Source organism: Sorex fumeus, unplaced genomic scaffold (assembly GCF_029834395.1).
Source record: "Sorex fumeus unplaced genomic scaffold, SorFum_2.1 ptg000051l, whole genome shotgun sequence".
NCBI lineage: Eukaryota > Metazoa > Chordata > Mammalia > Eulipotyphla > Soricidae > Sorex > Sorex fumeus.
In genome coordinates, this window is record NW_026606108.1 from 32,592,431 (window position 1) to 32,608,473 (window position 16,043).

General features: G+C 48.1%; 1 protein-coding gene across 1 annotated transcript; it reads left to right on the forward strand.

The window, feature by feature from the left end:
• The first annotated feature begins 8,924 nt into the window (after nucleotides 1–8,924).
• CCNI2 (cyclin I family member 2) lies at nucleotides 8,925–13,492 on the forward strand. The gene is made up of 6 exons (XM_056124762.1): nucleotides 8,925–8,969; nucleotides 9,075–9,164; nucleotides 9,697–9,810; nucleotides 11,703–11,847; nucleotides 12,719–12,993; nucleotides 13,418–13,492. The coding sequence occupies exons 1-6, from the start codon at nucleotides 8,925–8,927 to the stop codon at nucleotides 13,490–13,492; spliced, it is 744 nt and encodes a 247-aa protein (XP_055980737.1).
• The last annotated feature ends 2,551 nt before the right edge of the window (nucleotides 13,493–16,043 follow it).

Consider the following 16,043-nt stretch of genomic DNA (forward strand, 5'->3'; position numbering starts at 1 on the left):
TCCGAGCTCGCCCCGCCCTAGCGCCCGGCCCGGGCTTCCTCGCCCCGTCGAATCACGCGTGCGCTGAGTCGGTCTCCTAGGACGCCGGGCCGAGCCGCGCCTGCGCAGTCGTACATCCCCTCCCCCCCACCCAGCCCCGAGTCTCCCGCCCGCACTGCCCGGGGGTTATGATTCCGGGGAGAGGGCGCCCTTAGATCACAAAGCCCTTCTACGCTGCTTGCTGTGCTCCAAGGGTTAGAAAGCACAATGCCAGTGGCCTCTGCAAAGCGAAAGACTTCCCAAACGATACAGCGCCAAGGTCGTCAGGAGATGTGCCCTTATTCTCCCAAGGATCTCTAGTGTCTGCGAAGGGACCTAAAATAGAACCTGGCAGAAGATGGTTTTTTCAATAAGTATTTGTGGAAGATTGATGTGTCCTCTTTTCTGTTTGAACCTTTGCTCTCAGTACCACTCCAGTTAAGTGTGTCTGAAGCATTCCCGAGTGCTGTTGTACAAAATTGAACTCTCAGTCCCGGCCCCCACTAGTCCCCAACCCCATTAAAGAGGGCTGAGAGGGTTTGGGGGCCCCTCGATGGATGATGAAGTCCCAAATGGCAGTAAATATAAGCTGAATTGCATGTATTGCTCTGGTGTGCCTAATCTGCCAATGGAGTTTGTTGTCTATCTTCAAAGTCAAACCAGAATCACCTTTTACCTTGTTACAAGAGCTCAGAACTCGTGTCCTTGCAGCATCTTGTCCATGTGGCTATTTTTAACATGCGAACCAGAAAAAAATCGTATTAAAACATGAATTTGATATTGTCTTGGGGTGGGTATTGGGGAAGAAGCACATCCTGCTAGGCTCAGGGCTTACTCATGGCTCTGCCCTCAGGGATCACTCCTGGCAGGCTTGGGGGACCATATGAGGTACAGAGATGGAACCCAGATCAACATGTGCAAGGCAAACGTCCTATCCACTATACTATCAGTCTGGCCCTATTTTTTAGTTTTTTAATATTTTCACATTTATGTTTAATATGCAAAATCATCACTTGATCACTTTATATCCCGTTACTCATCGATTTGCTCGAGCGGGCGCCAGTAACGTCTCCATTCATCCCTGTTGCATGCTAGCATAGCCCAGTGGCAACTGGTCGTTCTAGGAACACAAAGAGCCTCAAACCGATCATTCAGGGTCTTGACGAAGAAGTTTGACCATCTTGTAGGTGGGTGGCCACGCAGTCTTTTGACGTCCCATGGAAACCAGTTGGTAATGGCTCTAGTCCAGCAGTCGTCTCTAAATCTCTTTACGTGTCCAGCCCATCTGATTTTCGATGCCTTGGCAAACGAGACAGTGTCCCTGGTTCTCAATCATTGACGGAGGTTGGAACTCTGGATTCTTTCTCTTCTTTGATTGAAGCATGATTGAAGCATGAACCTCTTTTGATTCTCTTTGAGAGACCCAAATAGCGTTCTCATTCTGTTTTCATAGGGCCCAGATCTCTGAGGCGTATGTTAATGCAGGAAGAACAGTGGAATTGAAGAGATGTGCCCAAAGCCGGAGGTTCTTCGTCCTCTTAGTTATTTCTTCGACGCTCTTGAAGGCGTTCCAAACTGCTCTCTTCCTCCTGCGCAACTCAGGTGCCAGGTCATTCATCATGTTGACTTCTCGACCTAGGTATACATAGCTGTTGCATTAGGAGATGGTCGTTCCATTGAGAGTGAATGGAGCGTCAGGAACGAGGTTGTTTCTCATAAACATTATCTTTGTAAGATTCAGCTGTAGTCGAACCTTTCCACACTCATGGTCGAAGTCGGCCAGCATTTGTGCCGCTTGGATAATGTTTGGTGTTATTAGAACAATCTCATCAGCAAAGCGGAGGTGGTGTAGTTGCCGACCATATATCTTCATTCCCATTCCTTCCCATTCCAGTCATTGCATGATGTTCTCAAGGGTGGCACTGAAGAGTTTCGGTGAAATAGTATCACCCTGCCGAACCCCTCTCTTGACATTGATGACCGGTTCTTTGCAGAATGGTGAGATCCTAGTAGTGAATCCATAATACAGCTCACGAAGGATCCTGATGTATTGAGTTTGAACGCCCTGATTGGCTAGGGCTTCGATGACCACTTCAGTCTCAACAGAATCAAAGGACTTCTTTAAATCAGTGAACATTAGACAAAGCGGCATCTTGAACTCCCGAGTAACCTCAATGAGCTTGGTTATGGTGTGGATATGGTTGATGGTGCTGAACCCTTTTTGGAACCCGGTTTGCTCGCATCGTTGTCCTTCATCTACTGTTCTGCCAATCCTATTAAGGATGACTCGAGTGAACAGCTTGTAGATGACAGACAATAGGCAGATTGGGCGATAGTTGCCAATGTCGTGGATGCCTCCCTTCTTGTATAGTAGTATAGTCCTGCTGATTTTCCATTGGGATGGAACCTTGCATTCAGACAGGTAGCATGTGAAGAGCCGAGCCAGTGTATTGATGAGTACTGACTGTAGGTTCTTCAGGTGTTCGGGTCTGACCTTGTCTGGGCCAGGTGCTCTTTGTTTCTTTACCGACTAGATGGCATGTCGGATTTCGGAAGGGAGAATGTTGGGAACGACATATCCATCCTGTGGAATTTGGTACGTAGGGAGGTGGACGTGGCTATTAAAGAGATTTGAGTAGAAGTCATGAATAATCTTCTCCATTGCCCTTCTGGAAGATGTGATAGATCCATCAGGACGTCGGAGGGCAGTCATCTTGGTCTTGTAGTTGGTGAAGGACAGGCGGGCGTTACGAATGCTTTTTCCGGCTTCTGCCGCATCTACCAGCACTGTTGCTCTTCTCTCTTTGAGGTTTTCCTTGATTGCTTCTCTGCACTACTTTGCGAGCTCAGACATTCATTTGCAGTTGCCTGAAGCATGCGCCAAGCCACGTTGGCAAATAAACTCAAGAGTTTTCGAAGACAGGCATTTTTTTGTGTGTGTGGCTATTTCTCTCTTGGCATTCCTCGCACAAACATGGAGGTGCTGAACCACCGATCGTATACATCGATTGTATACATCGATTGTATACGATCGAATACATCGATCGTATTCCTCATCAATGTTGTCAATGACAGCATCTTTCCATGTTGCCGCAACAGAGCCAAAGAGCTCCCAGTTGGTGGTCATTCTGTGAGTCTCTTCTTAAACTTTGCATTCCTTTCTCTCCACTCTGTGAAGTAGAATTTTGCACGAAGGAGACAGTGGTCCAATCCTGTTTGGAATTTTGGGATAACAGCAACATCAGTCAGGCAAAACCGTCGATTGAATATGATGTGGTCTATTTTGTTGTGGAACCGTCCACTGGGAGACTCCCATGTTTAACGTTTAGATTCGGCCTTCTGGAACTGTGAGTTACCATGGATGGTCTTGGTCGACATGATGAACTCAGACAGTCTGTCACCCTGTTTGTTCCATTCCAGGCCATGGGTCCTGATGTGGAGTTCTTCAGCTGATCTTCTCGGTCCTATCTTGGCATTAAAATCACTGACAATGATCTTGCAGAAGGTGTGGTATTCTTTATAGAACTTCTCCAGCTCCATGTAGAACTTCTCAATTTCTCCTTCATCATAATTGGATATTGGTGCGTAGACAACAAAGATAGAAACTGCCGGCAGTGAGCCACATCTATTCAAGTGTAATTGTCTGATTGGGGTTGTTAGTCTGTTGAATGAATCAAAGCTCAAAGTTTGTGTTGACAAGAACACCGACACCACCGACACCTCTTTTTTCACATGTTCTAAGGAACAGTTCTTCTCCAGTGTCGAAAACGGCGTGATGTGATTGATGCCTTCTCATCTCCATCAAACCAATGATGTCATACTTGATCTTTTGCGCTTGTACCATCAGGTCCTAGATGGATGATACCTCAGATGCCAGCATACGTGCATTGAAAGTACAGACAGTCAGTTTTTGTCTTTCTTCGTTTTGGCAGCCTAGTTCGGCCTTGAGATTTTATCAGCCTCTCCTTCCACATCCTTCTCAACGCTGCCATATTCAGGGTCAGGGGAATGAGACCCATTGTATTTACTGGATTTGGCATATCGAATACACCATGGATAGCTTGCCAGGCTCTGCCGTGTGGGTGGGATATTCTCGGTAGCCTGAAAACACAAATAAACTTTACAGGTGTTCCCATTCAGGCATATGTGCTGGTATGATGCTTTCAGTAGCCTGCTGGGTTCTCTGAGAGTGAGAACTAGAGAATAATAAGCTTCCGGGAGGTTGGTGTTATAGTCTCTGGATCCTGGTCGTTGATGGGATTACATGGCAGTTGGTAGGTATAACTGTCTAGCTACTGGAAGGCCTAGTCCCGAACCGAGCAGGCTTGGAGATCTCAGCCCCGGGTTCCGCACACCTGGGTTCTCTGCTGGTTCCTTCATGCGTGAGATTCATCCAAGCATGTGGAGAGTGGTCTCAGCATGGCTTTGGCTGGGTCCTGGAGGTCTTCAGCTGTCAGGCCCTGGTGAGGACAGTCAGACACAGGGGTAGGAGACTCTGCTTTTTTCTCTTCCAGGAGCTTGGTTTTATAGTCTCTGGATTATATATATATATATATGGATATTTATTCCTGCATATTTATTATTGATACAAACATTCCTTTATATCAATAGAGAGCTACCATGTCTAGATCAATAGACATTAAATTTTTTGTGGGACATTAAAATGTTGTGGCTGTAATTGTGGTTTTGGTAACATGCTTACAATAGAATTAACATTTGTGGTTCTGATATAGAGCTAGACACCATACCACCACCAAAATGCCTCTTGCTTTCCACCAATGATATTGTGTTTTCCCTTAAAACCTTGTGTTCTCCTTTAAAACCTTACAGTGATTTCCAACATGACAGTGTGAGAGTCACCACACTTCATATTTTATTCTTTCCTCTCACTCATCCAGCACCAGCCCATCTGGCCTCTTCCTTGATTCATGCTTCTGTGTTAGCATGCAAGGGCAAACACTGGAAGTAGGAGCTAATAAAAATAACTATAACGGGTCTGAGAGATAACACAATGAGAAAAGCACTTGCCTTGCAGGCAGTTGACACTGGTTCAATCCCTGACACCATGTATGGTTCCAATAGCAAGACCAGGAGTAATCCCTGAGCACAGCTGGACTTGGCCCAAAAAACAAAGAAAAAATTAATTTAATTTTTTGTTAAATTAATTAGTTTAAGGGCTGGAGCGATAGCACAGCGGGTAGGGCATTCGCCTTACACGCGGCCAACATGGCCGACCCGAGTTCGATTCCTCCGCCCCTCTCGGAGAGCCCGGCAAGCTACCGAGAGTATTCGATATGCCAGACACAGTAACAACAAAGTCTCCAATGGAGACGTTACTGGGCCCGCTCAAGCAAATCGACGATCAATGGGAGGGCCTTTACCTTACCTTACCCTTACTGATTATAGTGGCCTGAAATGGTGCTCAGCACTAGAGCACTTGCCTTTCACGTGTAAGGATCTTGGTTCCATCCCCAGTACTAAAAAGTAAATTTGAAGCATTTTACTTAGTGCCAGGGTACTGTTCTAAGTATTTTTTCTTAATTTAATTTAAATGTTTGAAGTAATGAATCATTTTAATAGAAAATAAAAACAACTATTTTACACTAAAAGTTTAGTAAAGAAACTGAGGACAAGGTCATTAGTAATATTTTCCAGATCACATATAGGGATGGTGAGAATGTCCAGATAAAAAACGGGGGAAGAGGAAAACCTTCCTTTATAAATCCATCCAGCTTCTCCACCTTCTTCAGAATGTCTGTTCCCACATCTGAGCCCCATCTCCATTTAAAAATCCAGTATTTGTGACTCAAAGGCAGAGACTGTGAGGCCCTGGGTTTGATTACTATCTCCAAGGCAAAAAACAAAAAAAAGCACGATTTTTTGTTTTGTTTTGAGGCCAGACCTGGATGTACTCCTGGTGGAGTTCAGGGAATCAAATGTGGTGCAGGCCAGTTACATGGAAAGCAAGGACCTTACTTCCCATTCTCTCTCTCTCTCTCTCTCTCTCTCTCTCTCTCTCTCTCTCTCCCTCTCTCTCTCTCTCCCTTCAACATTTTTTCTTTATCTTTGATTTTCTACATGAATATTATAGGCCTAGGTATAGTTTTTGATTTTTTTTCTTTTTGGGTCACACCTGGCAATGCTCAGGGGTTACTCCTGGCTCTGCGCTCAGGAATCACTCCTGGAGGTACTCAGGGGACCATGTGGGGATGCTGGGATTTGAACCCGGGTTGGCCGTGTGCAAGGCAAACATCCTACCCGCTGTGCTATTGCTCCAGCCCCCTAGTTTTTGATTTTCAATCTGCTTGGTGTTCTCTGAACTTCCCGGATACATGATTTGGCACTGACATTACTTGTATGAATTCTCAGTCTTACCACTTCAAATATTATATTCCTTTCTCTATTTTGTCTCCTTTTTATAGTTCCACATATTTAATATAAATTTAATAAATACTTTACATTTTAATGGTGTACATCTTATACAAGTAGAAATGCATAAATCATAAATGCACATCTTGATCAATTTTCATAAGTGAGCATACCAGTGTAATTAGCATTTAGATGTAGTTCAATAATACTTACCAGCCTTCAAGATGCTCCGTGTTACTTTCTAGTCACTATCCCCAGTCTCCCCCACCTTCCACACTAGTGCAACCACTATGTTGATTCTAACATTATAATTGTTCTTGTTTTTATATAATGGATTCACAAAATATGTAATCTTACTTGATATATCTTCCTGTATTCAATATCTGTTTGTGAGATTGTCCCAGTTTATTGGACACAGCAATACTTCATTCTTTTTCTTACTGTCACTGTCACTGTCACTGTCCTCCCATTGTTCATTGATTTTTGCTTGAGCGGGCCCAGTAACATCTCCACAGCAAACAATTTTATTGTGTGACTATACCACAATTCATCTCCTCCTGTTGTTGATGGACATTCACTTTTTATCCACTTTGGAACTATTACAATAGTGTGACTTAGAACATTATTGAGGAGTCTTTTAATGTACACAAAATGTACCAGATGTTTTGTCAGGTATATGCACATTGGAAGTCTGTGTTATACATTTGTTCAATGTACCAACACACTGTAGGTCTTCACTGAGTAAGTGCGGAATGAATAAACATGTATGAATGAGCTACTTTGAAAGGAACTACCAGTGCTTTTTAACTTTTGTTTTTTTGGTTTGGGAGCCTCATCTTTCAGTGCTCAGGGCTTACTCCTGGCTCTCTAGTCAGTGATCATGCATACAAGTGCTCAGGGGACCATATGGGGCACACCAGTATAATTAGTATTTAGGTGTAGTTACAATAATACTTACAAGCCCTCAAGAAGCTCTGTGTTACTTTCTATAGTCGCTATTCCCAGTCTCCCCAACCTTCCACGCCAATGTAACCACTATCTTGATTTTAACACTATAAGCCCAGATGGAAACCAGGTTAGCCAGGTGCAAGGCAAGCGCCTAAACTCCTGCACTATCTCTCCAAAAAGAAGTAACTAAGGCTGAAGAGATGGCTGAAAGGCTGAGCGCCTGATTTCCAAGGTTACCACAGGCCTTCTAAGCATCGCAGGGAGCTACCAGCCTAAAAAAGTTCCTGAGCAGCCCCGGGTTGACCCCAAAACCAGAAAAAGAGGGTTAGTTAGGCCTGGGGGGATAGATAGTGCAGCAGGGGGGACGCTTGCCTTGCACGTGGCCAACCAGGATTCTAGCCAGGGCACCTCATATGGTCCCTCAACCTTGCTAGAACTGATCCCTGTGTGTAGAACCAGAAGTAAGCCCTGAGTACCTCCAGGTGTAATCCAAAAACTCAGACAAACTAACAAAAAGGGGGGCGATTAACCAAAACTCTGGTGAGGCGATAGTACATTCGGTAGGGTGCTTGCAGTGCACGTTAGATCTCCGGCATCCCATATGGTCCCCTGAGCACTGCCAGGAGTCATTTCCGAGTGCAGAGCCAGGAGTAACCCCTGAGCACAGCTGGGTGTGGCCCAAAAAGCAAAACAAGCAAAAAATCAAACTTCTGGTGTGCGCAGAAGCTAAAATAAGGGACTGGAACCCCTGCGCTCTGTCCTCTTTTATCATGCTCCATCCGCAAAGTGAGGTAGGACAGGGGGCCCTTTGTCAAGACTCGAGGGTGCCCTCTGGCCTGTCCCAAGCGTTCATGAGAGGCTCTGAGTGGGTGAGCAGTGCTGGGTGGTGTGGGAGGAGGGGAAGTGGGGGCCTTATTTACTCACCTGACTTGGGAGGGTTTGCCTTTTGCCCACCTTCCGCCTCCCACCTCCCCCCCCCCCCCCCCCCCCCCCCGCGGCCGCAGCTGCACGTTCTTGGACGCTGTGGGATACACAGCGCCCTCTGCCTCCCCTCTCCATCTCCATCCTCCTCCCCCTAGCCCCCCCCCAACCCTGAACCTCCCTCTGCGGTGCTCTCGGCCCCGCAGGGGGGCTTTCCCAGCCACTCTTGCGGCTCGTTTCTGTGCCTCTGAACAGTTGGGGCAGGTCCCGAGAGGGGCCCGGAATGACGGGAGGGGCTGCAGACGCGCCCCCCACTGGGTCCCCTTCTGAGCCCACCTCGCTTTGAAGCTGAGCGACCTCGACCACTACCTGGATGAGCGCAGGTGCAGGGCCTCGGGGCGCGCTTGTGGTGGGGCGGCACCATCCAGGTACCGGGGCCCGCGGCGGAGCCATCCGGGGAGCACCTGTACCCTCTCCTGGCGCGTACACGGGAGACGAACGGACAGCAGCTGTACATGCGCCCAGGTGAGCCGCACCGCCCGCCCCGTGACACCCCTGGTGTGTCCTCGCACGAGGTCCTGGCATCTGCCCCGGGAAGGCTTCCCTGGTAGGTGCTGGGAAGAGGGCCTGTGTGACTCCGGGGTTTCTGCTGAGGACTTAGAGTGGGGATGCGGGCTGAGGCGCAGAGAGGCATAGAATATACTGCAGTTAAGGTGGGCGGCCCCCCCTAGGGCCCTCTGCTCAGCTTGGGCAGGGGCTTCTAGCACGGGACATAGGCCATAGCAACTTCCTGTGCGGGTGCCCCCTCTCCCCCGCAGGAAGAAATACGCGATGCTTTCCAGAAGGTTGTGTTGAGGCTTCTGGAGCTTCACAACATCTTTGAATTCTCTGGGACCACTTACAACCTGGTGCCTCCTGGTTACTGCCAAGGTAGGCACACCTTGGAGGGACTGCGGCAGAGGCACAAAACCGACCTCTATGCCCCAGTGCCCGGGAGAGGGCAGCCATCCCTGACCTCAACCCCGGCTCATCTCACTCCTCCCTCTCTTGGCTCTGCTGCTTTTCCTACCTGCCTTCCCCTCCGTGTGGACTTGGGGTGCAGAGGACCCAGTTAGGGGAGGAACTGTGTCAGGGATAGGGTGTGTGCCCAGAGGCCAGGATGGGACACATCCCCTGAGAGCTGCCAGCAGCCCCCAAGAGAGAAGCCAGCAGCATTTTCTTTGGTCAGTGGAAAATGCCATGAGCTTCCTTGTTGAGATACATATACAGGGGAGGGGAGGTGGAACGGGGTGGATTTTTTTTTTTACTTTTAAAATGTAGTTTAGGTATAGAGTTATAATGGCATTTAAGTTTATAGTATTGATGTACACAGCGACTGCACCCACCCACCCACGTGTCCAAGACCCTTTACCTTTGAAAACTTGTTTTTTGAAAAACAAGTGTGTTGCTGGCATTCAATGTGTTTGTCTCATACTGCAGGTAAAAGAGAGGCTGCTCCACTGTATCATGATCACTTCCCTGAGACTTGCAGTCAAGTTTTATGAAGAAGATGAGGTACAGCTCCCTGCATTCCACTGTGGGGCACCTTTGAGGTACTGGGGTGTAACATCGGGGCACTCCTGTTTCTTAAAAGACTGGTTCCCTTGGGAATGGTGGATGCTTTGGGAAAGTCATTAACTTCCCAGGAGTGACTGAATCTTCCCTAGACCTGTCAGGCTCTGAGACCCATAATGAGGCGTCCAAGCAGCTGCATTCTCCTGACCTGACCAACCCATAGGTTTGGCCATCTGGGAAACATATTGCCTCACTGGTGGGGACCAGAGCCCATAAAAACATGTTGATACAGATGCCACCAGGGCCCACACTTGAATGTGGTTTAACAAAAACTCTGCACCGGTGTCAATGACTTAAGCACCTGGTGCTGAGTGAGGAAAAGGGACTCAAAAACCATGCGGCCCAGTGCTTCACCCCCAGAGAGACCACAGAAGAGGCTTCCTAAGACTTAAAGACTTAGCTGCCAGTGAAGCTGGTCCTCAGGGTGTCTCTTCTGAAAGTGGCAGGAGGGTGATGTGGGGGCTCCATTGGGGATTGGGGAACCATTCCATCTCCACAAACTCTTCCTCAGCTCATCTCAGGGCACAAAAAACATTGATTATCTTTCTAGTATTAAACCTTTAATAAAAATGCTTTGGGGCTGGAGCTATAGTACAGCGGGTAGGGCATTTGCCTTGCACGCAGCTGACCTGGGTTCGATTCCCAGCATCCCATAGGGTCCCCTGAGCACCACAAGGAGTAATTCCTGAGCGCAGAGCCAGGAGTAATGCCTGAGAATTGCCAGGTGTGACCCAAAAAGCAAAAATAAACCAAAATAATAATAAAAATGCTTTTCTCCAGGGGCCAGAGACAGTAGAGTGGTAAGGCACACTTGCTTTGCACGTGGATGACCTGGGTTTGATGTCTGCCATCCCATATGGTCTCTTGGGCACAAGCCAGGAGTAAACACTGAGCACCACTAAGTGTGGCCTGAATCCAAACAAACTGAAAAAGCAGCAAAAGAAAAGGCCTTTAACCCTCATTTATCTGACTGTAATTTTATTGCTTCTGTCCAATTAAAAATCAAGGAAATGACCCAATAAAGTCCTTCTGGAGTTTGTTAGTAATCTCAAAGGACTGTGTGTTTTGCATGTGGGCTGGGCCCTATGGCCAGCACTGCCTAAAGCTCTGAGCAGTTCTGGGAGCAGCCCCCAAGAAACAAGTCGGGAGTGACCCAAGTGACTCCCCTCCCCCAAAAAAGTACTTGTGGAAGTTATTATAGTACCTTGCTTATCTAAAGTCATATCAGGTCTACAATGCACTTGGTACTTGAATGTTTATTCAGAGACTTCCTAGTCTTTCCTGGAAAAGGATAATTTTCCCAGTACTGAGCTGCAGTACTGCAAGGTTGAAGGGAATGTGTTTGCAGCTGTGGCTGTGCGAAGCTATGGGAGGTTTCTATCAGTGTGCCTGTCTGGAGCAGCCAGGAAAGCAAGAGGCTCACTTGCATGCTTGCTCCCTCTCTTGCTCCCTCATGACAAGTACCATAAGGGTCAGGAACAGGCCTGCAGCCTGTGCATGGCTCCTGAGTTGCTGGGGTGAGATCGTCAGTCAAGCAGGGCAAACGGCTTCATCCCACGTCCCAAACAGCTTTGGACATGAGCCAGTCAGGAATCACAACCCATTTGCAGAGAATAACCCGTGACGTTCACTACACAGAGTCACAGCAACCCATGGACCACACAGACAAATAGATCTGGTTTGACTTTTCTTTCAGAAGCATTATCTGTGGCAGGCCACTGGAAGCCAACCCTACTCGGGTCGTGGATGCCCAGTCCCCATGGATAAGAACACAAAAGCTACCATGGCATGATATAGGACTTTGGCCTCTTTATTATTATTATTTTTTACAGGTAATTCCACGCGTAAAAGACTTCATAAAGCACTATGGCTCTAATTATACCCCAAATGAACTGCTGAGGATGGAGCTGGCTATTTTGGACACACGGCACTGGGACCTCTATACTGGGACGCCGATGGAATTCTTGGTCGTGGTGAGTATGAGGAGTTGGCAGAGTCTCCCCCAGACTCATCTGTGCCTTTGGAACAGCTGTTCATCACAGGACGGCGGGCACAGGTGTCACACACGCACCACAGCAAGGCAAATGCATCTGTAACCCAGCACAGTCCCACCAGACACCCATTCCCCAAGGACAGTGAAACTACTTTACAGAGGTTTTAGACGGCACTATTATGGTGAATCTCTCTTTTAAATACACACTGCAAAAATATTTAACTTTCCATTCTATGAATACTGTACATAAAAAGCTGTCATCTTTCGCTACACTTTACACACATTCACTGAGCTGTCTTTGTTCACCTACACACAATCCTTATTGAGGCTTTAGACCATATTGATCTGGCACTTAAAAAATACCCTATAAATCTGTACTTTAGTTAGGGGATGATGGTCATCCTTCAGGATATGATTCTGTTAGTAAGGCAAAATTATGCAATGGGGAAATGTCATGGGGTTTTGGTCTGTTAGGAAGCATGAAGATTAAATCACGAAGGGCTGATTCACTATGAAAACTGGCCACTGTTGCCAAACTACAGAGCTTCATCTGAGTCTGGTAGATACGAAGTAACTTTGCTGCTGCCTTAATCTTCTACCTCACAGCTTCCACTTTTCAGAATAGAAACATTGTCCTCTAAGTACTTGAGGCCCGTCAGGGCCGTGGCACCAAGCAGGCTGTTTTACCTTTCTCCAAGGTTGAAGCCCAGCTTGGTGGCCGAAGGGGCCTGGAGCCTCCAGCCCCTGGGAGGGTAGGTGCTACAGATGGGAATGAAAAGGACTGGGCAACATCTGAGCTTCCCTGATGGAAATGGAAATTGTTTGCACTTTTGGTCATGGATATATGAAAAGTAGGGGGTAGGGGGCTCTGTTCTAACATTAAAAACCACCATCCCCAGTTCCACGCCCTGGTGGCCCTGGACCGGCCCCAAGTGAAAGAGCTGCTGCCTCAGAGGAAGCCTTCCCTCCACGTCGCGTCCCTGACCAGGCAGCTGCAGCACTGCATGGCGGGCCACCAGCTGCTGCAGTTCAAGGGTTCCACACTGGCCTTGGTCATCATCACCTTAGAGTTGGAGAGGCTCATGCCCGACTGCTGTACTCCTATATCTGATCTGCTAAAGAAAGCACAGGTAGACATCAACGTTGTCCCCTTAGCTGATACTCGCTACCCCGCTCCAGAGTCTGCCAGACCCCAGCACAAAGGCAAGACTTCCCACACTCAGCATCCCCCTGGACTTGAGTGTGGGACAGTGTGCCCTTCCCTGGTCCGCATGGGAGCGTTTTACTACTTGGGAAGCTGAGTATGGGGCTGCGGAGGCCAACGGGTGCAGAAACCTCAGGATGAACAGGGTAGGATGTGATACATAGTTAGAACAGTGGTCGGTTTACTGAGGGGAGAGATGACGTCTCTGAGATGGGGATTAGTGCTTTTAAGTTACGGGGTTGAACCTTCATGCAGTTACTCCAGACTAATATTTGCGGAGCTCAGTTGCTCCCCACCTTAGGAAATAAAATGGTTTTGCTGCCAGGCTACCCTCTCTGCTTTAATTATAGATCAGCATTGGAGAATTTGGTCACTGCAAGGAACTCGTACAGCAGCTGTTGAGAAGTCTGCAGATCTCCTTGTAGCAGACCACCTCCTGTTGCCCCTGCCAGCCTGCGCCCCAATGCCCTTCCAGGCAACCCTTCCTCACACCCCAGTGAAGTGAAGGCCTTATGAGTTTCCCAACTAAAAAAGGGAAGGAAAGACCAGCAGGAGCAACTGAAAAAGTCCTTAGCAAGAAAAAAGGGGTGGAGGTGGGAGCGTCCTAGAGGTGGGAGTAGTGACACATCTGGGCCCTGACTCCTTCTCTCCTTTGTGCCTGAGGGGGTGGGAGGGAGGACTGAACACTTATTACACAGTTTCGATCCCTTTCTCCAGCATGGGCTAGGACTGGACCCTGAAGGGCTAAGAAGGAAGCTAGATGTGGAGCAGATCAGCCTTTGTCACCCTCCCCACCCCCAAGCTGGCCAGGTCTCTCCAATATTCGTAGCCAGGTACTACACACACACACACACACACACACACACACACACACACACATTAAGGGGCCCCCAGCCCTGCTCACCACTCAACTAGGGGGCATACTCTCTGGCAGCTCACTTACCCTGACTTGGCTGAGACTAAGCCTTCTTTTCACAAGGACCGGATTAGAAAGTGTGCCTCTCTCCTGGACAGTAACTTGATCTAGCTCTAAGTCTCTTTTTTCATTGTTATTCTCACACAAAGTAGTTTGGTTTGACTTGTGGGATATGTGTGCTAAAGAGTAGTATTATCAGATGATGGAGTGGTGCAGTTATTTGTTGAGAGGAGCAGGTCTGGGGGCCCAGTTGTGTGCCAATCGCTGTGCTGCCAGGAAAGGGGATCCTCGCATGCAGTGAGGGAGAAGCCAGCTCCAAAGCCTGACACCGAGGAGCCATTCTCGGAGCAGTCGGGATCAGCTGGCAGAGATGCAAGCCAGAGCTATGTGCAGGGGCCGTGAATGACCAAGGTACCCATCAGAGATGGCCTGTGAAAGTCTTTCCACTTTGAAGGGTTTGCTGAAAATATACTAAGCCACAGGAAGGATGACCTGCAACTAGGTGCAAAATGCTCAAGGCCCAGCTACATAGGAACAGCTCTCTGGCTGTAGAGTCAACATTTTTGTTTTTTAACACACTTGCTCATTGAAATGTTCTTAAAAATACATAAATTTGCATTCCCTTTGATGCTGTCTGAATTTTACTTCCTATGTATTGGGCACCATGCCTTTAGATCTGCTGGAGACAAATATTAATTACCACCTCCTGGATTCTTTTGTTAACTGTCTAGCATTTCTCAACTGGGAGTCGCCTAGGTGGCCGAGTCAGGGCACAGGCAGGGTGTGTGTCCCTCCAGCGCCCAGACCCGAGTTGTCATTCCACTCATGGCCCCATGGCCTCCCAGGCATTGTCACCTGTAAGGTGTCTTTGTGTGTGAGCACCTGGCAGGGGTGGGGAGGGGGGCGAGGAGTGAGTGCAGGCAGGTTGGCACCGGTGGTTCTCAGTGTATTTGATCAAGGGGCGACCCCAGTCCACTCCGGAGTCATGAAAAGCACCTGTGCGGTGGCCAATTCTCTGATTCTATGCTGGTTGTGAAGCCCTGGGTAAACTAATCAATCTTTCCGGGGCACATTGTTCCCACGTAATTAATCCCCCTCTTCCCCCATGGGATGGTTATTGGGATGAAGTTCGATGATGCACGGAAGACCAGAGGGACGGTTCTTGACACCCCGCAGTAGATGTACACAGACTGGAGTCAGCGGAAGGTCAAGGTTGGGAAAGCCTGCTCTAGCCCAACAAGGACATGGACAGCATCAATGCTAAACCACAGCCTTCCTGTCAACAGGTACTGCAGGGGACTCAACATTAGAGACGCTGACTTGGAGATTGTTGGGAATCTGTACCTCTTAACCAGTTAGCAGCTCTGCACACGGAACTAATTCAACATTGACTCCTGGAGAGAAGGTAGACCAGAGAGTCCCAGTATTGGCGAAAGGAACAGCCTTGTGGCTCCATCTCTCAGTAAATAATAGAACTCTTCTTGTGGGACTCATACTCACATCGCCAAAATACTGTTTGTGAGTTTTAGGAAAACATTTTAAGGCTATTCAAGCTTTGACTCTATATCCCATCCTCTAACATTTTTTCCTGAAACCAGGAATTCAGAACAAAAACTGGGGATCACTGTGGTGGGAGAAACAGGGACACACCCATCTTCCTTTTGTCCCCAGTACCAATGTGATGAGTGGCATTCTGTGGCAGCAGAGGATGGAGGTGGGAGAGGTTCTGAGGCAGATGCTATGGAAAGGGAAAGGCAGATGGGCTGGGGAAGTGCATGGCAGGTGAGCATCAGGGATCTTTACCAGGTGGCTGGAGCAGGGTCAGTGACACTCCCTCTAAAAAGGCCCTTCTCCCTTGTCCCTCAAAGCTTGATGCTGCTGCTTTCTGCTCCCTGCCTTCCCCCAGGTGTAGCTGTGCTGTCCCTTCATGAGATGTCTACATCCCAGCCTCCCTCCCAGTCTGGAGGTCTAGATGTCAGCTCCCAACCTTGGTCCATCTCATTTTAGTATCTGTTTAGTGCCCAACAGAAAAAGCATCTAAACAGACAAAGCTCCTAAAC